Source organism: Anguilla rostrata, chromosome 3 (genome assembly GCF_018555375.3).
Source record: "Anguilla rostrata isolate EN2019 chromosome 3, ASM1855537v3, whole genome shotgun sequence".
In the NCBI taxonomy this organism is placed as follows: domain Eukaryota; kingdom Metazoa; phylum Chordata; class Actinopteri; order Anguilliformes; family Anguillidae; genus Anguilla; species Anguilla rostrata.
The window spans coordinates 2,886,902-2,913,036 of record NC_057935.1 but is presented as its reverse complement, the minus strand read 5'-3'; the positions used below and the strand labels follow the sequence as shown (position 1 = coordinate 2,913,036).

Below are 26,135 nucleotides of genomic sequence, written 5' to 3'. Positions count from 1 at the left end.
AGTGCGGGTAAGGGGCTTTCTTCCCCCAACCACTTTCACCCTGCAAGCAGCGCATCACCCCACAACACCCTTCTCTCAAGACCAAGAACCGCCACACACACCAGGCCCCGAAAGTAGCTGCTTCCGAAGTCACAGCACACACACACAACACACACACGCATGCACACACACACCACACACACTGCTCTCACGCATGCGGGCTCGTCACACACACTCATCACAGAATGATTGAGGACAATGTTCACGATGCATGCCCTGATGTTGGCGTTATGACATATAGTGTCAGCAAACACGTAGATGTTCACACAGAATGACACAGAACACCACACATCATTTAAAACGTGGACCTACATGGTCATATGCCGAATCACCTCTGTGCCCTCTTCTCACGGGACTGTACCTCTCCCTGTGTCCTAGCACTGCTTCAAGGGCCACTGCATCTGGCTCACCCCGGACATCCTGAAACAGGACGGGAACTGGGGCATGTGGAGCAAGTTCGGGGAGTGCTCTCGGACCTGCGGGGTGCCGCTCTCCGAGTCCGCCAGTGCCTGAGTGCCAGGAGCCTGGTCGACCCGGTCACCAGTTCGGGACGGTCCATGTGGGCATGACTGTCTGGGATCTGTCCTGGCCGTCGGTCCTTGGGCCCTACCTGTCCTGGGCCTGAGCCTGGTCCTGGCCCGGTACCGTCTGGGCCCTACTGTCCTGGGCCCTACCTGTCCTGGGCCATACCTGTCCTGGGCCTGACCTGTCCTGGGCCCTACCTGTCCTGGGCCATACCTGTCCTGGGCCCTACCTGTCCTGGGCCCTACCTGTCCTGCCCTGTCAATTACAGTTACAGATACTCCCGTCCATAATTCTGTGCTACCTTCCCATAATAAAACACAAACATCTGTTGCGCTAACTAGCAAAGGTCAAGTATCTTCCTGTTAGTTACACCATTGGTTTAGAGTTAGGTTTGGAAGGTTTGGATGCGTAGGGACCATTGAGTTGTTCCTATAATTTCCTTAAATTCAAAGCACCATTTATCCAGTCATTTTATTGGCACCAGAAAGGGTTAACCATTTGAGCACGATAGGTCATCCATTGTGCATTAGTCCTGCTTAGTCAGGCAAGTCATCCATTGTCGGTAAGCCATACCTTAACAGGTACAGGCAAGTCATCCTGAGCGGGATTCCCAAACCTCGTTTTTCTCCCGCTCACTTTTCTCCTTTCTCCATCTGTCGCTTTTACTCAGTCTGTCCATCACTGCTGTCCTTCGTTCAGTGGTGAATTATCTGAACAAATCCACGAAAAGGAGGGAATTTAAAGAAGCATGCCCGAACTTGAGCGGCCAATGAAAATGTGTTCCAGAAACGAATCTTTAGCATTTAAAAACAAGTGTCCATGTTCCACAACCTTTCCTCCCAGAGGCAAGTGGGTGTTTTTGTTCATTAATTAATTCCGCTTTAATAGCTCCTAACCCAATAGTAATATCCAGCAATATCCTTTCAGCTAATTTAATCTTTTTTCTAAAATGGACAGCAGACATCCTTATGCATCCATCCTTCCATCCATCCATCCATCCATTATCTAACCGGCTTATTCCTGGTCAGGGTCACGGGAGGTGCTGGAGCCTGTCCCAGCATGCATTGGGCCAGAGGCAGGAATACACCCTGGACAAAGTGCTAGTCCATCACAGGCTGTACTCTTTATGCATTTTATGCTGTATTCAGACCTGGGGAAAAGCAGAGAGAGAGAGAGTAACAGGCAGAGAAGGGAACACGGTACAGGAAGTGCGATCGATGGCGGGGGACCGAACTCCCAGCTGCGTAGCGGGATTCTTACATAACCCTTTTTTTTTTTTTTACGGCGGCCACGCGCTTCAGCCGCTGACTAACCCGATTGGCTGTCGGTTCCTCCGCAGCCCGGCCAACGGCGGCCACACCTGCTACGGCCCGAACTACGAGTTCCAGCTGTGCAACTCGGAGGAGTGCGCCAACCTGTTCAGCGACTACCGCGAGGACCAGTGCCGCATGTTCGACCCGTCCTTCGAGTACCAGAACGCCAAGCACCACTGGCTGCCCTTCGAGCACTCGGACCGTGAGTACCTGTGTGGGGGGGGGGGGGGGGGGGGGGGGAGGAGGAGGGGAGGGGGGTTTTAAGGGGGAAGTATAGGCAAAAGATTGACTGAGGTAGGGGGTTGAAGGGTACTGCGAAGACAGCAGAAGGATGGGGCGGAAGCCTCAGTCCAAATGACACAACATCATTGCCAGGGAGAAGGCACAACACTAGACTCAGTATCTTTTGATAGGCTTTAGTGTTGTTTTTGGTCTGCTTTAGTTCAGCAGTCAACAGAGAAGAATGGGATGTAGGTCAAATTGGCATTAGCTCAGCAGTTAGCCATGAGAAGGGTACAGGGTGGTATGGCTGCTTAGCTTCAGCAGTTAGCCATGAGAAGGGTACAGGGTGGTATGCTGGCAAACCAGAACCGGAAATGGTCTGAGCAGTAGAGGCTCAATGTTAGCACACCATAGAGAGGCAGTGAGCCCCTCCCCTCCTGCAATGCCCCCCTCCCACCCCCGCCTCCTTGTCCTTGCTCACCCTATATTACTTTCCATTTCCGTGCAACATGAACTCTGGATTACCCAACTGATTACCTCACTAATTAGACTGATTTAATCTGAGCGCATAGAGAGCACAGTCATGCCCTGGCCCTTCCATTCCCCCCCCCCCCCCCCCACACACACACCCCCATCTATGCTCAGAATCCGAATGAACAGAAGCAGATGGAAATGTAATCAGGCTGCACTCTCCACTTCAGCTCCTTCCTCTAAATGCACATTCTGTGCTCCACCCGTTCCGTACTGATGTTCAGCTGATGCGTTTTCCCTCTCAGTGTCAGAATGTTTTAAGAAGTTCTCCACTGGCTCCACTTTTCTGAACAGGGACCAACTGTTTACCTTACCGAGAATAGTCTCCAAGCTTATACAGCTAGTCACCTGAAAGTCATTTTTGGAGTCAAAAGCCAGGAAAAAACTGAACATGTTTTTGTGGGGGGAAATGAGATAAAAATAAACAACAGAAAATTTGAGGAACTTTCCCTGGGGGGTGGGGGGGGGGGGTCCTTGCGGTACCGATGGAGGTGCCTGTTAAAGTGGCCGTTGGGTAGACTTCCTGGGTGCGGGGAGTTTGCCCCTGTCCGCTGTGCTGCTTTGCAGTAACGTGAGCAAAGGTTGTATATTTTTTATGTACTTAACATTGACCATTCCACCAAATTGTTAGGCAGGTTGTCAGCATTGTTCAACACGGGGTTCAGTTCCATTTCAGTTCAGGTAAGGAATAGAAATTCAGTGAGTGAATTGGGAAGAATGTTCCATGGCGATTTTGAATTCATGGACTGAGTTTAAATTATTTTACTGAATTGAAGTTGAATTGACCTCAGCCCTGAGTTCAGTGCAAACAAGCAAGAAAACAGTTATGCAGCGGTGGTGTGGTGCGCGCTTGCTTCATGTCACCACAAGGGGGGGATGGAGAGCGCGCAAAAAGACCGGCACCAGCTTGCCGGGGTGACGACTCTGGCATCGCCTGGGCAACCATCGCCGCGGTCTCAGCCGGAAAATCCGCCAGGCTTCCGGCCGGTGCCCGTGGGAATCCCACCAGCTGACTCCGCCCCCCCTCTTCCCGCTTCAGATTAATCTGCCTTAATCCAGGGGCTCGCAGGACGAATCCCCCCCCCCCCCCCCCATCTGGTGCGGTGCCCTGCTGAACGCCATTAGCTGTTAAAATGGGGGGTGCTCGTGCGCCCCCCCCCCGGGAGCAGGGTGATCCCTGCATGGTTTCCAGCCAGGTGTTCGCCCGGCGAAGAGACGCCAACGCCCGCCTCTGCTTCGCTCGCCTGCGTGCGCTCGTCTCGCAACCCCAGACCTGGAGACCTCTCTACGCCCAGGCGGCGGTTTCTCATCGGCGTTAAAGCCCGCGACCGAGACGTTGTCGCTGATCGCAGCCTGGGGATCAGGGGCGCCCCTCAGTGAGTTGGGAAGGCGCCTTTCTCGAGCCGAATCGCCCGGCGCTCTGCGGAGCGGCGCGGTTCCCGGCGGCAGCGTCCATCTGCGGGGCATCGCGGACCGCGTCCGTTCCTGTCCGTGAGAGAGGCTTCTTAAACAAGTCCTTCTCCTGTACCATAGGTTAACATACATTGCCTGCTAACATCTGATTACACTACGCACGACGCACCACACACCACACACGACGCACACGCACACACAGGCTGCATTCCAACACAATGCAGCTCATTTCCTTGAGTGAATTGTTGCAGATCTATACATTCCCAGGCACTGACAGTGTTGTCAGCTGTCTCAGCTGCAGTTGTGTGAGTTGGCCCGGAGCCAGGCAAAACGATGAATCTCACGCTGTTCGCTAAAACGCGTATTGGGGCTCCATTTCCTGTTGGGGCTCGTGTTGGGGGGGGGGGTGGGGGTGGGGTGGTATATGATTTTGACAGCAGGGACGTGATGTGCGAACTCCGCCGTGCCATTGCCCTTGCTGACCCTGCCCACATGTACTCACCAAGGGCCATGTCTCTCTCTCTCTCTCTCTTTCTGTCTCCTTCTCTCCCTCTCTCTCTCTCCTCCTCCTCCTCCCACAGCCAAAGAGCGTTGTCACCTTCACTGCCAGTCCAAGGAGACGGCGGCCAGGGTGGACATGCAGCGGATGGTGTACGACGGCACCCGCTGCTCCTACAAAGACCCCTACAGCATCGCTGCGGATGGCACGCCGGACGGGGTGTGCTGGTGAGCAAAGCCCTAGCACTGATGCTGGGGCGGACTGTGGGGACGCCGTCCGGGGGGGGCTGTCAGACTTAAGGGGGAGAACTGCGGGCCCGAGGCTAACGTGCTAATGTGCTAACGTGCTAATGGGGCCTGTAGCAGAGAGACAGGGCTATGAGGGGAACTGACGGGAGGGGAACGGAGACGGAGACAGGGGCGGACGCTGGGGGGGACGGGGGGGTGGTGTTTGGTCTGGCAGGCGGCGGGGGTGGGTGGGGGTTAGCGATTTTAATCACTGAGCTCGGCTTCCCGCCAACTGGAACAAAGGCTAAACTCGGGAAGAGGACAGTGAGGGGGAATAAAATCATAAAATACGATTGTTTTGGGAAGAATGTACTGCGAGAAGAAGTCATGCTTTACAGAGACCAGTGTTGTGCTGATCACTCCCACCCCCCTTCTCTCTCTCCTCTCTCTCTCTCTCTCTCTCTCTCCTCTCTCCTCTCTCCCTCTCTCCCTCTCTCTCTCCCTCTCTCTCCTCTCTCCCTCTCTCCCTCTCTCTCTCTCTCTCTTTCCCCTCTCTCTCTCTCTCTCTCTCCCTCTCTCTCTCTGCAGAAAGTGGGTTGCGACGGGGTCGTTGGGTCCAGCCAACAGGAGGACAAGTGCGGGATCTGTGGGGGGGACAACTCCAGCTGCAAAATTGTCAAGGGCAACTTTCACCGCAGTGCCAAGAAACAAGGTGTGGTTATCTTCATCATCATCGTCATTAATCATTTATTAAGTGATATTCTTATTTGGCACACTAAAGTGCTTCACACAATAAATGTATTAGATATTCAAAATAAATAATAATAATAATTTTATTTATATAGTGCTTTTCAGGACATGGCACTCAAAAACACAGGTACACAAAAAACACGAAGATAATATTCTTTGACTCTGGTTGAATGTCCCCATTCACCAGCCTGTCTCCATCGAGCACACCCTGACCTCTACACTGTAAACGAGAGGCCTTGATTTCTCCTGTTCTGTCTCATGTTTACGAGCAGCTCTCCCTCCTTTCTGTGGGTTCTGCATCAGGGAATGTCCTGCTTGTAATAAGGGGCATGTAGAGACAAAAACGCGGATTCCCTCAAACTGCTCTTGACACATTGACAAGATTGACAAGCTGTTGCTAAGTGCTAAATATTTATTTGATTGACTCCAAATTTAATTGGCTTTCATTTGACTTGTTTCCACTCAACAAGCTGAATGTTAATGGAGACAAGTGAACTACCACACCCAAGGGTGCAGCCGGTGTGCAGGGTTTGAACCTGCAACCCCCTTTAACGCCCCCACTCCTGAACGCCGTTCACCACCTCTGCAGCCCACGCTGAGATCTCCCGTCAGTCCAGTTTAAACCAGTCGTAACCAGTTTGTGCTGGAAAACCGCGACAGGGCTGGGTTAGAACACAAACCAGCCACCACTCAAAAACCAAAAAAAAAAGGAGAAGTTTGATTTATTTTTCTGACAGACTGAAAACAGATGATGTAAGCTACTCGTGTGTCAGGACAAGAAATCAAAATAGAATTAAAAGAAGCTTCGTTTGTTTTCCGTGGCCGGTGGTGACGGTCAGAACGTCGAGCTGGAGAGCGCCCCCTACGGTTCACCTTGAGACACGACAGTGCAACGATCTGGTGCCAAGTTTTAAAATGGTTCCATGTGAGCCTTAACTTCACACCATGAGCCACCGGCTGATATATAAAGCAAAGGAACAGCAGGAGAATGCTAAGGAGGAAACGTCCCCTTAAAGTTAAACTGCCTCTCTGCACAAAACATGACCCGATTGGACAGCCAGCACCACTATACTTTTAACTGCAAACTTGGACCGAATTCACTGCACTGCACTTTGGTGTTTGGCTTTAATATTCACACTGTTATGGTTTTTAAACATCACTCAGAGGGGAGAAATCCAGGTTCAAGAATTGAAAGTCCTCCCCAATACTTTGTTCCAGTCACCTGGATTTGATAATCAGTGCAATCCTTCAGCCAGGAGGTAGAACTAATTAGGGAAATCAGCTGGCTGAGTTCATGGGTGGAAGAAACACATGGCTGGACTTTTTACTTTCTGGCCCCTGGACTTTCCACACTGATACTCCGGCAAATACTTTTTAATTTGCCTTCTTTACTAAAAATGGAATTCTGGGTACATTTACGTTTAGGCTTTGAACAGATGCTCTTATCCAGAATGACTGGCATAAGTGCGTAGAGAAAAGGGCTAGGCAACGGGGAGCTAATGCCTAGTCATTAGTATTGCAGCCAATAGTAGCCATCAATTAATGCATAACTTGCTTAAAAATAGTAAATGCATAAACCTCCGGCATAAAGTTCAATAGTAGGTTCGAGAGGGAGATTTGAGAATTAGTGGTTCAAGTCTGAGGGTTTGAGGATATAGTTTTATATGCATACTGTATATAAATATGCATATACATATTGTATATATTTATAGCATAAATGAGGCTAGTGAAGCCATAAATAAATGTTCAATGCTCAGTATTATGAACTAAAAATTTGACTGTGATTTTCTGCACTGGTTACTGTAATCAAGCAAGGGATACTTTTAATGCCCAGTTAAATGTTTAACGCCTCGTGTTAAAAAAATTAAATTACACAAAGGCCTATTTTAACTGCGCCGTTTTTGCGTTGTTGAATTTGTGAAAGTGCGACTGTGAAAGTTTCTTGCGATGTCTGGCGGTTTTTTGCCCTTGCTTCGCTGCAGAGTTCCTCCCGGGTCGTGCAAGGCATTCTGGGTAGAGAGGATTTGGGTAAAAGCAGGAGGCTGAAGGAGTAGATTTGTGAAGCGACGTGGTAACGACGCTTGTAAATAGAGCAGTGAAGTTAAATCAGGCAGCAAGCCGCTTTCACCTCTCCCCTGTTACTCCGGTGTAAACGAACCACCGGCGGAAAAATTATACTTTTTTATTGTGGCGTCTTGGCAGCTCTGCGTGCTTTGAGAGACCCACAGCGATGTTATGATTGGTGCCCTCTGTCCTTGTGTTTATCAGTTTTATTGAGAGTTTTGCTTGTGCATCAGCACAAATGAGGGGTTGATTTACGGAAATAACTGTTTCATCTCAACGAGACGTCGGCCAGTACTGAACATATCCGTAGTACTTATGAGGTAATAACATCTTCCTCTGAGAGTCCAGTTTTGTTTTGTTTTGTTTTTTTTTTTTGTTTTTCTTGTTTTTTTCCGCCCCCTTCCTTCCTTCAAAACTTGTACTTTCGTCTTCCAGGTTTCCTCAAAATCCTTGAAATCCCTCGAGGTGCCAGACATCTGCTCATCCAGGAGTTCAAGGGAACTCCGCACGTCCTGGGTAAGGCTGCTGAATCCACTGGCCCGCGCGCGAGCGTCCCGGCCGGCCGCTAACAACCTGGACGCGGGACCCGCGTGATTCTGCGCTCCTAGCGGGGGGGTGTTTGTTCTCGGGACGTTGCTTCCCCCTCCTGTCACTGCAGTCGTTATTAATCGTTAAATAATGACTAAATTGGGGAGAAAATGGGAGAGAAAAAAAAAAAAAACTTTCTCTGTCATTCATCAAGCTCGGCAAATTTCCCTTGATGTTTCCATTCTTTGTTACCACGCAGTTCTGCTCTAAATGAACGCTTTTCAAACTGGGCCCATCTGTATGTGTCCAAGTTGTCAAACCCTTACAGATATTTAGCTGTGTTTATCCCCAAGCACTCCCCGGGTAAGCATTTTGCGTTATTTTTTATTTGGTGTTGGGTGTGTGTTTGGTTTTGGAGCTGATGGTTTGGTGTTTCAGAGCTGAAGGTTTGTGATGTTATTGATGGAGCTGAAGTTGGTTGTGGTGAGTTTGGTGCGAGCTGAAGGTTTGGTTTTGGAGCTGAAGGTTTGGTGTTTTGGAGCTGAAGGTTTGGTGTTTTGGAGCTGAAGGTTTGGTGTTTTGGAGCTGAAGGTTTGGTGTTGTGGAGCTGAAGGTTTGGTGTTATGGAGCTGAAGGTTTGGTGTTGTGGAGCTGAAGGTTTGGTGCTGTGGAGCTGAAGGTGTGGTGGTGTGGAGCTGAAGGTTTGGTGGTGTGGAGCTGAAGGTTTGTTGTTGTAGAGCTGAAGGTTTGGTGCTGTGGAGCTGAAGGTTTGGTGTTGTGGAGCTGAAGTTGGTTTGGTGTTTGGGGTTTGGAGCTGAAGGTTTGGTGTTATGGAGCTGAAGGTTTGGTGTGGCGGTTGTTGGGGGAGCTGAAGGTTTGGTGTTATGGAGCTGAAGAGGTGTGAGCGAAGGTTGTTTGAGCTGAAGGTTTGGTGTTTCAGAGCTGAAGGTTTGGTGTTGTGGAGCTGAAGGTTTGGTGCTGTGTTTTGGTTTCCCCAGCGGTGAAGAACCAGGCCACGGGTCACATCTTCCTGAACGGAGAGGGCGAGGCCCCTGAGTCGCGTAGCGTCATCGAGAAGGGGGTGGAGTGGGAGTACGAGAACGACGACGACAAGGAGACGGTCCAGACCACCGGCCCGCTGAAGTACGGAGTCGTCATCATGGTGGGTCTGCTGATGAGATGCTGCTGCCACAGGCCCCCCCACACAAATTCATGGAGTACATAATCATGTAAACACACAACGCACACACACACACACACACACACACACACACACACACACACACACACACACACACACGTTATGCTTGTAAAGGATGATGAGGCCTGGTTTTTGCCCTTTCTTGCCGGTCCATCACTCTGTAGAGCGTCTGTGTGACAGTTCTGTAACAGGCAGTACAAATAAAATTATTATTATTGCGTTACATGAAAACCCATACCCCCCGCACCACCCTTAGCATTAGCTGAACAAGGTCCTCAGCACTACATCCGCCCCACAGCTGGACGAGTGATTACGATACAGATCGACAGTGATACGACGACGTCACTTTCTCGCAGCAATACGGTCTCACGCGACTCACAAGTCACCCTGTCCACAAACATCATCCACAGGAGCTCAGCCTTCACAGAACAACGTCCTGCAGGAGACCCCACACTTCTAGATGGTCCTGAAACAGGGCCCACGCCCAAGCCTGTGCGAGAACCAACCAACCCTACACTTATGAGGTCACCTGAATGGCCCACTGCCCAACCTGCGCGAGTACACCAACCCTACACAACCAACCTTCACGAGTGGCCCTGAATGTCCACTGCCACAAGCCCTGTGCGAGTACGCCCCACGGGCACTCCACACAGACACACCGCCACGTACACACATGCCACAAGTAACTAAACAATACACACACCCCCCCCCCCCCCCCCCCCCCCCCCCCCCCCCCCCACACGCACACGCACACAACACACACACACACACACACACACACACACACACACACACACGTTACCTTTATGCTTGTAAAGGATGATGAGGCCTGGTTTTTGCCCTTTCTTGCCGATCCGTTACTCTGTAGAGCTTCTTTGTGACAGTTTTCTGTTAAAGGTGCGGTACAAATAAAATTGATTTTATTTTATTTTTGTCGTTAATGAAACTGTCCTCTCCATGACCCCCCCCCCCCCCCCTTTAGCGTTAGCTGAACAGGTCCTCAGCCTAGCTCCGCCCCTACGAGCCGTGTGACGGGTGATTGACAGGTGATTGACGGGTGACTGACGTCCATTTTCTCGCACGCAGATACGGTCTCACGGCGACTCCAAGGTCACCCTGTCCTACAAGTACATCATCCACAAGGAGCTGCAGTCCTTCATCGAGAACAACGTCCTGCAGGAGGACTCCTCCTTCTACGAGTGGTCCCTGAAGAAGTGGTCCCACTGCTCCAAGCCCTGTGGCGGAGGTAACCCTAACCCTAACCCTAACCCTTCTACGAGTGGTCCCTGAAGAAGTGGTCCCACTGCTCCAAGCCCTGTGGCGGAGGTAACCCTAACCCTAACCCTAACCCTTCTATGAGTGGTCCCTGAAGAAGTGGTCCCACTGCTCCAAGCCCTGTGGCGGAGGTAACCCCTAACCCTAACCCTAACCCTTCTATGAGTGGTCCCTGAAAGTGGTCCCACTGCTCCAAGCCCTGCGGCGAGGTACGCCCCCCCCCCCCCCCCAGGGAAGCGGAAGCTCTCCTTAAACATGAGCAGCACCCTGCCACGTGACCACGTGTTGTCCAATCAAAGTAAATCTAAAACAGGGAGTGCTCGAATTCAAACTCGGTCCGGAAGGACCCCAGGGATTGCTGGTGTCCGTTACAACCAATCTGCGGATCTGTTCCAGCTATTATTTTTTTTCTTTCAGATTTTTTTAATTTTTTTTTTGTTTTTTGCTTTTTGCTTTTTTTCCCCCTAAAGCTGGTCTTAACACAATGCAGGTTTGGCATGTTGATTTAGTTTCAGCGACCGGAGGGCAGTTCAATAAGCGAGAACGTTTTGTTTCTCTTTGGACCACGTTTTGCAAAACCCCTTGAGAGGTGGTCTGTGGGCTCTGTCACAAGTACAAGAATGCAGCCTGTGCCGGGCCTGTTCTGGGATAATGTGCTGCAGAGTTAAAGTGTTTCATAAGCCCCTGTGCTGGGCCTGTTCTGGGATAATGTGCTGCAGAGTTAAAGTGTTTCATAAGCCCCTGTGCTGGGCCTGTTCTGGGATAATGTGCTGCAGAGTTAAAGTGTTTCATAAGCCCCAGAACAGGCCGGTTGGTCTCTATGCTTGTAATGTTCTACAGTCAGATTTTTTTGCTCAGTCCTCTTCCTGTTTTAATGCACTTGAACATACCCACGTAGCTCCGGTGTCGTTTATTTCACACTTATTGCACCTTTTCAGTCCGTAATCACATCTGTTAAAAACCCAACTTCATTCTAATGGAATAGTTTTTCAAAAAAAAAAATCTCATTACTGAAGGTGAGAGTGTGATGTCCGGTGTTAAGTCAGCTCTACAGAGTGCGCATGAGTCCAGTAGGGACCGGATGTACTCTGTAAGAGGTGATTTACCACTGATCATTTTACGGTGTATTTCCTCATTAGACTGGCCTCTAATTCTTCATGTTCATACAGGGCTATTTCTCCCTTGGTGTAGCCCAGGGGGTAAGTTGTCCCCGAGGAGCCATTCAAAGTGTCTAATTACTGTAAGGAAAGGGTAACAACGCGTTATATTTGAAGGATTGCAACTGTTGATTGCGTGAAAAACCAGAATACACAAGAGCTCCCCCTGGACCAAGTTTGAGAAGCCCGAATGAGAGCACTGCAAAACTGCAGTGCAGAAGTTTTAGGCCTGAGATGAGAGGGACTCTGTTTTGCCTGTACCTCAAGCACATACGTTATGTCCACATAATTAAAGAAACACATTTTTGATTTGTCTTAACATCCTTGGAAATTGATAGAAATTTGGTTTGAGAGTAGGTGCGGTGGGGAGTCAGCATTTTCTTAAGTTGCAGAATATTGCCCCCTTGTGGCCAGATGCAGGAAGTATGGTTTTAGGCCTTAGATGAGAGAGATTGTCCTGAATGTCACTACTACCTCAGCCCTTAACTTTACTTGTTAAGTTGTGAATGGCTAATTAATTTTATTCATCAGCAATTTACTGTCTTATCCTGCTTTATATTTATACCTTTGTTGTTGTTGCTGTGTGTACCTGTGCGCGTGTGTGTGTATTTGTTTGTGTGTGTGTGTGTGTGTGTGTGTGTGTGTGTTTTCCCCTTGAAAGGTAAGCAGTACACACGGTATGGATGCCGGAGAAAGTCTGACAGTAAGATGGTCCACCGGGTCAACTGTGAGAACATAAAGAAGCCTCAAGCCATCAGCAGAGACTGCAACCAGAAAGAGTGCTCACTGCCCATGTGCGTAAGCTACCACACACACTGTTCTGCGATCAGTGTGTTGGTTATTGCTGCGTGTGGTTTAATGGGATCAGTGTGGTGATGTACTGTTCTGGGATCAGTGTGTTGGTTATTGCTGTGTGTGGTTTAATGGGATCAGTGTGGTGATGTACTGTTTTGGGATGAGTGTGAGCTCCTCTCCGCCCCCCCCAGCTGGGTGACGGGGGACTGGGAGGCCTGCAGTAAGTCCTGTGGGAAGACGGGGTACCAGATGCGCTCGGTGCGCTGCATCCAGCCGCTACACGACGGCACCAACCGCTCCATCCACAGCAAGTACTGCAACGACGACCGGCCCGAGGCCCGGAGACCCTGCAACCGACAGCTGTGCCCCGCCCAGTGGAGGGTGGGGCCCTGGTCACAGGTGTGTGTGTGTGTGTGTGTGTGTGGGGGGGAGGGTCGTGTGTGTGTGGGGGGGGGGGTGGGGGGGGGGGAGGTGTGTGTGGAGGGTGGGGCCCTGGTCACAGGTGTGTGTGTGTTCTGCAGTGCTCGGTAACGTGTGCCAATGGGACGCAGGAGAGGCAGGTTCTGTGTCACACCCGGGACAACACCATCGGCCTGTGCCTGGACGCGAAGCCGGAGACCGTCAGAGCGTGCAGACTTTCGGCATGTCCAAGTGAGTCCCCCCTGTCTGCCCCCAGTCCCACCTGTCCCCCCCGTCCCCCGTGTCCCCCCTGTCCACCCCCAGTCCCCCTGTCTGCCCCCAGTACCCCTGTCCCCCCTGCCCCCGTCCCCCGTCCCCCTGCCCCGTCCCCGTCCCCCTGCCCCCTACCCAGCCCAGAACAGCTTCTCCACAGCACAATACTACTGGACAACCTCTACCCCTTACTAGCATTAAAGTCTTAAATGCCTTTTCATAACTGTGTGGGCATCCTTTTGTTTTTATACATCATATCAGTCTCCGCTGTTTATGAGCCTCAGAAGTTAGATGTGCCACAGATATGTGTTGAGACGCTGTCTGTGAAACTGATCCTGAATTCAGACCAGTGATGATACTGAACTCAGTCCGACTCTTTTAGGTTGTGGATTGGGCTCATCTGGCCGGTTTATGTTGACTGAGTAATAGTTGAAATACAGAGAAGAAAATTTCCTCTTGTCCCTACTAAATGGCTGCAAAGATTTTAAACTTCATGCAGTCTTTTTCAACCAATACAACTCAACCCTGCCCAGTCTAAACCAATACAACTCAACCCAACCCAGTCTAAACCAATACAACTCAACCCTGCCCAGTCTAAACCAATACAACTCAACCCTGCCCAGTCTAAACCAATACAACTCAACCCTGCCCAGTCTAAACCAATACAACTCAACCCTGCCCAGTCTAAACCAATACAACTCAACCCTGCCCAGTCTAAACCAATACAACTCAACCCTGCCCAGTCTAAACCAATACAACTCAACCCTGCCCAGTCTAAACCAGTCCATCTCCAGCCGGGCCATTCCAAACCCAGCTTAACTCAACCCTGTTCACTATAAACCAGTCCTACGTGATCCAGAACATTCACAACCCAGTCCAACTGAACCCTACCCATTATAAACCACAGTCCAACTGAAGCCTACTAATTCGAAACCAGTCTAACTGAACCCTACCCATTTAAACCACAGTCTAACTGAAGCCTACTCATTCTAAACCAGTCTAACTGAACCCTACCCATTTAAACCTCAGTCCAGCTGAAGCCTACCCATTATAAACCAGTCCAGCTGCACACTGTAAAGCAGACCATCTTCAGCGCCTGAATTCTTTAACAAGTCTGTCCTCTCCTCAGCTGGCTTTGTGCTCCGGAGCCAAACCTGAGTAATTCCTTTTACTGCATAACATAGCATGACACATTCCCTGGCCTCTGCTGCACTGTCCCAGGACACGTAATCAGCCTGTTAATGAGTGTGTGTGTGTGTGTGTGTGTTTCTCTCCTCCTCTGTATCTCCAGAGGGTTCATCGGACCACAAGAACGGGAACTTCCTGATTCAGTGGCTGTCCCGGCCCGACCCAGAGTTCCCCCTCCACAAGATCTCTTCAAGTAAACGACCCCTTTATAACTCAGACCTCGGTCTCCAGTGCATGCCCATCCTCTCCTGGACTCTGCCTCTGTCCCTCTGCCTCTCTCTGCGGGGGAAGCTCCCCTGATCGTGGGCCTGGCTGCGTTTTTTTTTTCCGGTCCCCCCCCCCCGGGGGGGAAGGGGGGGTGTGTTTCCAGTGGCGTCCCTTGCAGGGGGTGGGGTCACGGCACCTGTGCTGTCTCTCTCTTTCCACTCCGCCCCCCCTCTCTCTGTCTCTCTCTCTCTCTCCTTGTGGAGCTCTGTGTTGTAAATCGCTGGCCTTTTTAATCTTGCCAGACATTAAAAAAAAAAAAAAAAGGCTTTCAAAAATGATTGGCGGCTTTGAGAAGTGGGAGGAGTTGACAGCCGGGGGTGGCGGCCTTTGCGATTGGGCGACCGCTTGCGAGCTGTGCGTTGCTGTGGGTTACGCTCTCACGCGGATGCTACACGCTAGCACCCGGCAGAGCGATGGGTGAGGTTTTTTGAGGAAGTTTTAAAAAAGAAAAAATCTACATTTAAAAAAAAAAGACGAAAGCTTTATTGTGAATGTGAACTTGTCACAATGAGGACATCTCTGCTAACACGCTCATTTCACCTTCCTGGTTCATTCTGACTAAAAAAAAAAAACGACGACAGAACAAACTTTAATCCAAAAAACGTAACAGAACTACAACAGGAAATGCAACAACAACAAAAATAAATAAACTGTTGATTTTATGGATTGTGAAAATGAGTCCACGATGATGGGAAAAAAGAAACAGGGTAGTTTATATAGCGGACTGCTGCTTATCCCCATTCCATTTCACCCTCCATCTCCTCTTGACTGTTAACGCTAACATTCAGTAACCACAGCTTATTCGTGCTTGCAAACTTTATATATTGAAATATATGAATAACAATAATATGACTAATAATACATTTGAACATTAATAAGCTGTGGCTTATTTGCCTAACCTTTTGACTGCTATTGATCGCATAGATCGTCGACTGTTATGTGTATTTTTGTATTGATTTTACATGAATACAGAGGTATATATTAAGTAAAGTGTTTCTGGGGTGGGGATAGGCCTATATTATGCAGAACATGTTCAGCCAGTTGCCTGTCTTGTTCTTCAGAGGGATCTATTATGACGACCATTATGGGTTAATGTCATTTTATTATTTTTTCGTTTTTTTTTTCCCTCAAACGAGGAATCGCATTTCATCCGCATTTACGCATCTCACGTGCGAATGAGCGGACCGTCGAGGCGTGTCGGCGTGCGCAAGCACGCTCGTGTGTGCCTGTGAGAACCGTACGAGTGCATTTGCGTGCGTGTGTGTTCGCACGCGCGTGTGCGACTGTGTGTGCGTTTGTCATTTCAAAACGTGTGTCAGTGCGTCTTTCCGGCTAAAACGCTATAAAAAAAATTAAAAAACAGTCGGTAAGCGATACAAAATACCTCATGAATCTTCATTTGAGAAAAGAAAATCAAACTCATTTTTATGACGAACATTAGCAAAAGAACAATGCCTTATCTTGGACTGAATGTAACGGCATTATCTTTGGAAGAGATGGCTTTGCTAAATGGAAGTGTAGAAGTTGTAACTAGACTTAGAGGCAGCTTGTAAAATTACAACCTAACAACAACAAAAAAAAAACTTGAAAGATGGTGGCCTGAAGCCAGCCACACAGGTCCATTAACAGGGACACAGGGAAGTAACACCAGACATCTCAACACTTCAGACTTGTCATTGTATTGTGACCACATATTTCAGTTGTGAATATGTAGCGAGCTATCTACTTATGTGCTGGATTTGGAAAAATTTTAAGGACAGCAAGCCAGACCTTGCAGTGCGATACTGTACATAATATTGGTGTTGACTGTATTTAATAATGTTCATGACTGTTATCTCCTTACTTTGAAAAAAATATTATATACTATGGGTAACTGTTTTGTGGCTTCACTGACCTTTTCTGTGGGGCTAGCTAACGTTGGGAAAAACATCGTTCAGATGGAATACGTGCACTACGTCTATATGCACTTTGATTTATCAGGGAAACTTTATTAATGTTTTGTAAATGTTTAATATGACACTTAATGTGCCATTCCAGTTTTTACATCATCATGGGATAATTTATTTTATTTGAAGATGCAATTATTTATTTATTTTTATTTTTTTATTATTTTGTTTATTTACCGGTTGATTGACTGATTGATTTCCAGGTAATGAAGTGTTTTACCAAAGTGACTGTGAACTTGTACCTTTCTTACAATTTATTTTTCTTACGGAGAATAAAATAAGTGTGTGTATGTATGTGTGTGTATCCGTGTGCGTATATTTACACATGTACGTATGTATATACACACGTACGCGCACGTATATTTGAGAGCGGAACGTGCATCTCATTGTTTCAGTTTCTGTCATTACCAACTGCAGAAGTTGTAGAAATAAAAACGTGAAATACAGAAGTTGTTTCGTTTTGTGAGTTTTTGGTCTCTTCCATTAAATAACAAGGTTTACAGCCACAAAAAAAAAAAAAAAAAAAAAAAAGATTTTCAAAGATCACGTTCTCCCCTCCCCCAACCCCAAAGGTCAGTCTGTTCCACAGGTGTCTAAAATATCTTTTAAAATGAGCTAAAGGGTCACAGGAAGTTTGCTTGAGAACATCATCTTCAAAACGCACGTAGTATGGTTCTACGATAAAAATAAAACTTGAGGAAGGCACTTGGTTGACGTGTCAAACGTGTACAAATCAGTCTTGCAAGTGGGCCAGATTTTAAATTTATTTTAAAAAACATTAATGTCAATGCATAACATCAATGCATATTGACTTTATCAGATAAATATAAAGATATCTGGCACATATCATTGGATGATTGTGAGACAATCTATTATTTTTTTATTTCATATTTAAGCTCAAGGCAAAATGGTTCTTGCACACTTTTTCTGAAGTGTTTATAACTATATGTAATACACATGTGATAAAGGTGTAATAAAGGTGTAATACCTATGTAATAAGCTCTCAGGCTTTTGCTGGCTATATAAGGCATATATATATGTGTGTGTGTGTGTGTGTATAATATATATCCTCATGTACAGAGGGCAGGTACTCTGTACAGTCCATGCAAGGAAAAAAAGCTCCCAGACTACAATAAAAAACTACAATAAAAACACTGCTGCTGCTTCGCTGAACGTGTCCTTCAGTAAAAGAGCTAACTCAACGCCCGCTACTGCCTTGGCTCTGCTAAAAACGATAAATAAATTTTAAAAAAACTTTCTGTCCTTTCTTTTTTTCTCTCCTCCCTGCATTTCCTGCTGTTCTGGCGGCTTTCTCCCCCCCCGCCCACCAACACACGGCCCCTCCCAGACTGGCCCCTGAGCGTCACGGCCCTCCTCCTCTGATCTTCTGCTCTTCTGTCTTGCAGGGCAGCGTTGCCATGGGGACAGGTCGGTGTTCTGTCGGATGGAGGTGCTGAGCCGGTACTGCGGCATCCCGGGCTACCGGCAGATGTGCTGCAAGTCCTGCGGCGAGGGCAACCACACGGCGCGCGCCAACGGCACCACGTCGCTCCGCAGGAAGTACACAGCGCCCCCTAGTGACGCAGACGGGAACTACACCGCCGTCCCCACTCACACTGCTATGAGCTACACCCCGGCTCCCAAAAATACGAGCAGGGAGTACAGCGAAGCCCCATGGCTCACGAACAGCGCGCACTCTTTATTTTCCACGCCTACCGTCGCGAGCAAATACACCGGTACGTTCATCCCTGACACCTCCTCCTTCAGTTACACTACAGATCCCAGCACCACCTTCAGCGGGGCTGGCGCTACGGTTCCCAGCGTGCCCGTCAGCGAAGAGGACGCCTCAGTTTCCAGCACCGCTGTTGCTGAAGAAGACTCCACGGATCCTGGCAGCAGCGTCGGCTTCGATGGCACTACGGTTCCCAGCAGCACTGTCACCAGCGATGATGTCACAATGCCCAGCGCTATTCTTACTGGCCGTGACATCGCCGTTGCCAGTCCCACCGCGTCCGCTTGGTTCGACACGACGCGCGCGCCCCTGCCTACCGTTGATCCAACCACGGAAGCTTCCGGAGAGGACGCGACACCGACGACCGCCGCCGTGACAACCGCCGTCGTCACGACGGCGACCTCGCGGGCCCCGGCCAGCACCGTCAGCGCCCGGCTGCCGAACAAAACGGAGGAGGTGAGGGAGAACAACTCCATCGACGTGCCGTACAGGATCGTGGGCGTGGACAACGTCGAGGTGTCCCAGAACAACTTCATCCCGCGGGGGGGGCGGCGCCTGTACCGCGAACGAACTCGGAACAAGCGCATCCAGGAGCTCCTGGCCGAAAAACGCAGCTCCCTGCGACGGACGCGGAGCGGACCGAGCGCGTGAGAGCGACGGCGGGGGAATTTCTCTTATAGAGACGCGTCTTCGTCAGTCACAGACTGGAACTGTTTTAATCCCCGGATCTGCAATGGTGCTCCGTCTGGTGCTGGAAAAAAATTGTTTTTTAAAAATTAATAATATTGAGGAAAAGTAAAAACCCGGTACCGATTCTCCCGACGACTTTTAACTGGAGAAATAGCTAACAAGATGTTGTGGAAATGAATAACCACTGGCAAATGTTTGCACAGTTGCTTTTAAAATCAAAGACCTTCCCTTTAGGATGTTTCTCTAAAGATGTTTGATGGAAGCAATATTCTGAATATGGGCATGTTTGCGATTTCTCTGACAGCAGGTTAGGCACGATAGGCATCCTAGAAGTGACACTTTATCTCTCCAAACCCTTCTGAGGCCTTCGAGTGCGAGACAGAAGCTCACAGGAAAGATGTGAGTTCATCACAAACCCTTCTCCACTCCGCTCAGACACCCCTGCACAAATAGCCTGTATACGCACACTCTTCTTCGTCCAGCCAGCATCCATTTTAATTCTACTTTGTCATGATCTTTTGATAACCTTCTTCTCGAAGATTCGTGTTGGCAAATTAATTCTACTCCTAAGTGCACATGCTTTGACTTTGCCAGCATAGCCTCGGACTGCAGCACATTTCCTATAGATAGAAGCTAGGATGTGCCTGGAAATTATTTTATCTGTTTACGGATACAGTTTGCTTGTAGAAGCGACTCTTAAAGCAGCGCATGTGTATTTTTTTATAAGAACCCATCAGTTCTTCAGTTAAAGTTTGATTCTTGCTTTCGCTCTCTTTTTTTTTTTTTGGACATTTCCGTTTTATTTTTAAGCTAAAATCATTAACCAGCAAAAGAAAACGCCACAAAACATGTTTTATGACAATTTAGACATTTAGCCGACACTTATCCAGAGTGACTACCTTTTTGTACACACAGCTTACACTGTTTTTACACACTATGCTTTTAATCAGCTGGTTATTCAGGTGAAGTAGCTTGCTCAGGTGTACAATGACCTCAACTGGGCGTTACAATTACAACCTTGGAGTACACATTCCAGTAACCATTACGCTACACTGCCACGCTGCTCAAAACGTATAATTATAAACAATTATAAACAAAAATGATACAAAAAAAGCTTATGTATTTAAATCACCATGCTACAACTGCACATCGTTTGTTATTTAGAATATGCACCTACTCAGCAGGGTAGATTAGACAGAGCAGGGATTGTTTACTACAGTAAAACAGGGTACCTTTTTTCTCTCTAGCCTTCTTTTAGTTTATAACGACCGTCTGCATTTCAGTTATCTGTGATTTTAATGCAATAATTGTGCTAAATTAGAGCAGGCTTCTCGCACACACACGTGCAGACATTATCTCTCTCTCTCTCTCTCTCTCTCTCTCTCTCTCTCTCTCACACACACACACACACACACACACACACACACATCATCCTTCTCTCCCCCCACTTTTAAGACCACAATGGAAATAAGCTTTTTAGCTTTCTTGTGTTATCTTCATAGTTTTTCAAGATTGGCACTTGATCCTCTTGTATTTTTTTCTTCTTATGATTATCAAATAAATTCAGTCAGTCAATCAATCAATGACTGTCCACCAGGAAGCCACCAAGTTGGGTGCACAGACAGGGTTTGGAGAAATAAAGTTCATTCTGGACCTACCAGGTACGATTACAGCCATTCCAGCGGCTTCAGCACTAGAAGTCTGTGACTGTAGTCCTACCCTAATAACTCTAACCGCTGAAGCAGTCATGTCCAGCTCCAGCTGTTTGTTGCACAATGACTCACTGCTTTTTAAATGCAAAGAAAATGAACAGGTCTCTGTGTAACTTTGGGTAGTGGAATGGACAGATTATATTTTTTAAAAATGCCTTGGCACACCATAGTATTGTGCGTAAATGAATCCAAAAAGTGCTTTGAGTGTAAAGATTCAGAGTCGGAGTGAAAAGATTCAGAGTCGGAGTGTAAAGATTCAGAGTCAGAGGGTAAAGATTCAGAGTCGGAGTGAAAAGATTCAGAGTCAGAGTGTAAAGATTCAGAGTCAGAGTGAAAAGATTCAGAGTCAGAGTGAAAAGATTCAGAGTCAGAGTGTAAAGATTCAGAGTCAGAGTCGATCAGGTAACTCTCAGCTTAATTGCTTAGCGCTTCGCAGTGTTATACAGGTTTACTGTGAGAATATAACGGATTCATAACGGATTCATAACGGATCTTCTCCCATCCCGTCTCTCCTCGTACGTACTGACATGATAATACTCTCCAAAGTATTCCTGAGACCTTTTCATTCACTTTTGTGTATTACATTTTTAAAAACGTAAAAGAAAAAAGAATGAAAAATAAAAACTCTTATTTACCTACTGCATCACAACGGAAGCTCGCAGGGCCAGTTATTTCTGATGTCTGAGCGCTCTTTTTCGCAAACGGCTTCGAAAACAAAAGCACGGAGGGTCTCGCTGTACGATATCTGTACATATGAATCAGAACTTTATTTTGAATATTTATTAAAGTTCAAGTGCCTGTGGTATTTTGCACATCAGGTGTTGTGTCGCTTTTCTGTCTCCTTTTGCGAAGGCTTGCGCTTTTTTTTTTTTTCCCCCACGAGCCGCAGTGCATGCTGGGACAGTGGTGGACTAAATGGGGGAATTTTGCTGCTTTGTCTCTCAAGGCCTGAAGGTTTTAGGGGAGTCGAACGGCTGGGGCAAAGGGGTATCACAGATGCTCTACCCAATCACGCGTCACATTTGGGGGAAGAATGGGGTGGTGGCAGCGGTCTGCAGTATTACAGAGAAACACAGCTTTTATTGGCCACTAGGTGGCAGCACAGGCTGTTTTTTCTCCAGTAGGTGAATATATCTTTTCTCTAGAGGTGGATTTTGACAAACATGGTTTGAGTGGCCATTAACGTGCTTCTATCATATTCCTTTAAAAGTGAGCATAACCATTTATTTATTTATTTATTTATTTATTTATTTATTTATCTATTTATCTATTTATCTGTCCTTATCTGTCATACCGGGACAGATCCCCCAGATGAGCTGCGGACTGGCTCGTTTGGTTAAGTCCTCGCGGCCTCAGACCGAATCCGGGCCGTGCCGTGCCGTGCCGTGCCGTGCCGTGGCCATGCTGTGGCTGGCAGCTCCACAGGGCGAAGCGGAACCGGGCGCAGCAGCGTTCGGTCGGATACGAATCCGCGTCTCGGCTCAATTTTCATCTCTTTCAAACGACTCCGGCCGAAAAAAAAGACCGCATCTCAAAGCCTCACGAGAGAGGTCTTCCTAAGAGAGGTCTTCCTCAGAGAGGTCTTCCTCAGAGAGGTCTTCCTCAGTGGCCGAGCTCGCACAGTGTGAGAAGAAGCAGAAGGCGATTCGAGAGCACTGTGGCATTACTGCTCGAAATGTTATTTACAGAATTAGGCAGAATTTCTGGGTTGTTTTCCCTCACTTAAATAAAAACGGTAAAGGTGGGCTTCGCAAAGCTGATGACGAACAAGGCCGCACTTCCAGGATGTAAAATGGGAGGAGGAGTTTCTCAAGGGTGCGATCAGACAGTTTATCCGGTCATACTTCCGATTTAAAACCTGAAAAGTTTCCACCGTGAACACTATAAAGCACAGATCCTTTGACAATGAGGTCTCCAAATACAGCTTCCGTTACAAAGCAACGGTTTCCATCTAAAATATTAGAATGTAACAGTCACGTGTTCAAAAATCTATTTGGGGCCAGCCGCTGACCCTGAACTGCCGTGTCAGGGTCAGTGTCAGGCTGGTCGTGAGAGTCAGAACGTTCTAGAAGTGTGAATCTTCCTTTAGATCGCATTCATAAAATGCTATTTATGAGGGGGAGGGGGGGGGGATAAATCACGATGCAAATTAGGAGCACGGTGTGCGTCTGGTGACTTTAGACCACTTTAAGCCTATCAGAAGGGAAATCTGTGATCACGTGACGCGTGGCGTTGGCACGTGCCTGGGCTTTGGGGTCCGGTGGAGTTGCAGGCCTTTTCCCTGACGGACGCCCTCTACCCGGGGACCGGGGGCTGGCTCTTATGTAATCGGGTTTGGCGGTAAACTCATATCTCATGTTTATGTTTTCGCTTATGAATGTTTTACTCCTCAGCAGCAGCCTGTGCTCTGTACCCCAGCCCCAGAGAATCAGCTGTGCATGGAGGCTAACCGGCCGACTCCCAACCACACCACACACCACACACACATGCCACACCACCAACACACACTCCGCACACAGCCCCACACACAGCCCACACACACACACACTGCCACACACCACACACACACACACACACACGCCATACACCCACCACACACAAGCACCACACACACACACTGCAGAACACACATGTACACACACACACACGCACACACACACACATTAACATTTACACACATGCTCAACACAAACACTCTCACAGACACACACACACAAACATGCACATGTTAACATATACACACATGCTGAAACACACACTTACACACACACACACAAGCACACACTCTCTAGCCCATCTCCAACTCAACTGGGGAAAAACACAATTAAGCATCAGGCTAAAATTAGCTGCCCTGCACTGAACGCCGCTCCTGGTCTCATAGCAACTCCAGGACTGGTTCACATGCTTCTCCGTGCTGTTGGTTTACCTCTGGATCCCTTTCCAATCATTTTTCCGTTCTTGTTATTTAGATGGTGACTTGAGAGTGGCACAGGTTAGCTGTGCACATAGGGATGGACGGAGGGGTGAGAGCAGCTCCATAGCTCTGTACCTCTACCTCCCTCTATCCCTCTATCCTCTGTACCTCTTCCTCCCTCTATCCTTCCATCCTCTCTTTCTGTCCTTTCGTTCTGGTGTCAGAAGGCACCCCAGTCGAACCCGTCGGAACCTGCGGTGCCTTGGCGGGAGAACGAGTCAGGTCGTGCATCTCTTAACGTGTGCCTCGCACCACTGAAATATTAAATATCAGTTTTTAAGTGCGCCATAAGGAACACATACAGCCATGCGGTTTTACACGCAGGTGTCATCCATCGTTCGGTTTGTAGCTCACATATTTAGATTCAGTACGTCATTTTTTTTTTTAAGGGGCTTATTTTTTTAAATTTATTTTAGAGATTCCAATGAGCCACACATCACTAAAACCACTCAGAGAATGTCCGCCTTGGAGACCCATATATTTTTAAACTGTGCTTCAGGAAGAATAGAACATTCTGTTCCTGTGCCCCCCGTCCCATCAACCCCTCCAATCTTTCTCTCATTTTCACCATGTTCATTTTCATATTTCAGGATTACCCATTAAAGTTGAAGCACTCAAGTCAACTCATGCTCTTTAAAAAAAACTGATATTTGAGAACTAAAAATGTAGAATATGCATATCGTATTTTAAAATATATGTAACATTTATATTTAATTAAAAATTTATTAAGTCATCAAGAAGATGAAATTTCCCTCCCTGACAATGACAGAAAAGGAGGGATGCATACTAAATGAAACCCTGTTTTTTTTTTTTTGTTTTGTTTTTTTCTTCCCCAGGTAAGTTCCAGGTAAGGCCAGGTTGCTCAGGACAGGTGGTGTCTCTGTGTTGGTCTGTCATTCTGCTCTTCCTCCGGGGCTGTGTTTGTCGGGAGTCATTTATTTGTATTCACTTCATTGCAAACTGTGATCTTTTTTTCCAGATAGCGAGGAGATATTTGGGACACCTTGAGCTAAACGGCACTGACTCAGTTACGTGTGTGTGTGTGTGTGTGTGTGTGTGTGCGTGTGTGTGCGTGTGTGTGCATGTGTGTGTGCGCGCGTGTGTGTTGGTTTCTGTGTGTGCGTGACTGTGTTTCTGTGATGTCACAGAAAGGCATCTGATTTCTCATGCATCCCCCCCCCTCCTGACACACACACGGCTAGTGAGTGTGTGTGTGTGTGTGTGTTTGTTTCTGTGTGTGCGTGACTGTGTTTCTGTGATGTCACAGAAAGGCATCTGATTTCTCATGCATCCTTGACACACACACGGCTAGTGAGTGTTGTGTGTGCGTATGTGTATTCATCGGCAGTGTATGCATGTGTGAGGGTTTGTGTGTGTGTGTGTGTGTGTGTTTGCATATACATGCGTGTGTGTATGCATGTGTGAGGGTTTGTGTGTGTGTGTTTGCATATACGTGCGTGTGTGTATGCATGTGTGAGTGTTTGTGTGTGTTTGTGTATCCATGCGTGTGTGTATGTGTGTGTGCACAGATGGGCCCCAGCACAGGAAGCTTGAATCTGGGGGAGATGAGATGGTGGGGTGAAGTGCTGTACAGATGGGAGTGAATGGTTCCGTTGCACACGGAAATGCATGAAACTTTAATGCTCCTTTCCCTATCTTCTCCACTGCGTATACACCCCCCCCCCCCCCCCCCAGCTCCAGCAGCTTTTCTGGGGCAGCCAGAATGTTTACCATGAATATTCGAGCAAGAAACAGGCTTGCGGGGCTAAAAAAAAAAAATTAAATAATAAAAAAATAGCCTTACGTAACAAATATTTTTTTTATGTAACAACTTACATCTTATATCCGAAAGGAAACAACCCTGGAGCACAACCTGGAATGCTGGCGGCACGCAGTTCGGTCAGAGCGGCCGACTCAGATTTTTTCCCAACGTGGGGACTTATGGGTAATTGACTTAGTGAGGCCCGAGCCGTGGGATCTCCAGGGGGACCGGGAGGGGATTTCAGAGACCTGTGCGATGTGAGCCGTGTTTGTTAACAGACCTGCTGTTATGAGGCCACAGAGATGCCGTTCAGGGCAAACAGACGCGTCTGTCGACGTCGGTGGCACGGTATTTTTGCGGACGGAAACGATGAGTGAAATGTAAGGGCAGAACTATAGCATAATGGGTAGCGAACTGGCCTCGAATCCTAGAGGTTGCAGGTTTGACCGCCAGGTGAGACACAGCCGTTGTGCCCCTTGTGCTGGGTTCTTCGCTCAGCTCGCCATCTCACAAAGCCTCCTTCTTTTTTCCCCTCCTTTTCTTTTTCTATTTGTAAGTGTCCGTATGTGATGTGAGGGTCACTAGCTGAAGCCCAGATTTGTTGCTTTTTCAACTGTATTCCTACACTGAGGGCAAAGCAATTACATTTTAAT

At 47.9% G+C, this 26,135-nt stretch overlaps 1 protein-coding gene across 1 annotated transcript; it reads left to right on the top strand.

The window, feature by feature from the left end:
• The first annotated feature begins 938 nt into the window (after positions 1-938).
• Positions 939-21,558, top strand: LOC135249695 (A disintegrin and metalloproteinase with thrombospondin motifs 2-like). The gene is made up of 11 exons (XM_064325212.1): positions 939-2,079; positions 4,625-4,761; positions 5,358-5,481; positions 8,019-8,099; positions 9,110-9,273; positions 10,399-10,558; positions 12,406-12,538; positions 12,731-12,938; positions 13,061-13,190; positions 14,503-14,592; positions 18,019-21,558. Exons 1-11 carry the CDS (start codon positions 1,533-1,535, stop codon positions 18,993-18,995), a joined length of 2,751 nt encoding a protein of 916 aa, XP_064181282.1. The 5' UTR covers positions 939-1,532; the 3' UTR covers positions 18,996-21,558.
• The last annotated feature ends 4,577 nt before the right edge of the window (positions 21,559-26,135 follow it).

Coding starts and splice junctions, on each gene's coding strand:
- LOC135249695 (XM_064325212.1), top strand. CDS start 1,533: ATGCATCCATCCTTCCATCCATCCATCCATCCATTATCTAACCGGCTT. Junction 10,559..12,405: donor CTCCAAGCCCTGTGGCGGAG/GTAACCCTAACC, acceptor TCCCCTTGAAAG/GTAAGCAGTACACACGGTAT. Junction 14,593..18,018: donor CCTCCACAAGATCTCTTCAA/GTAAACGACCCC, acceptor TCTGTCTTGCAG/GGCAGCGTTGCCATGGGGAC.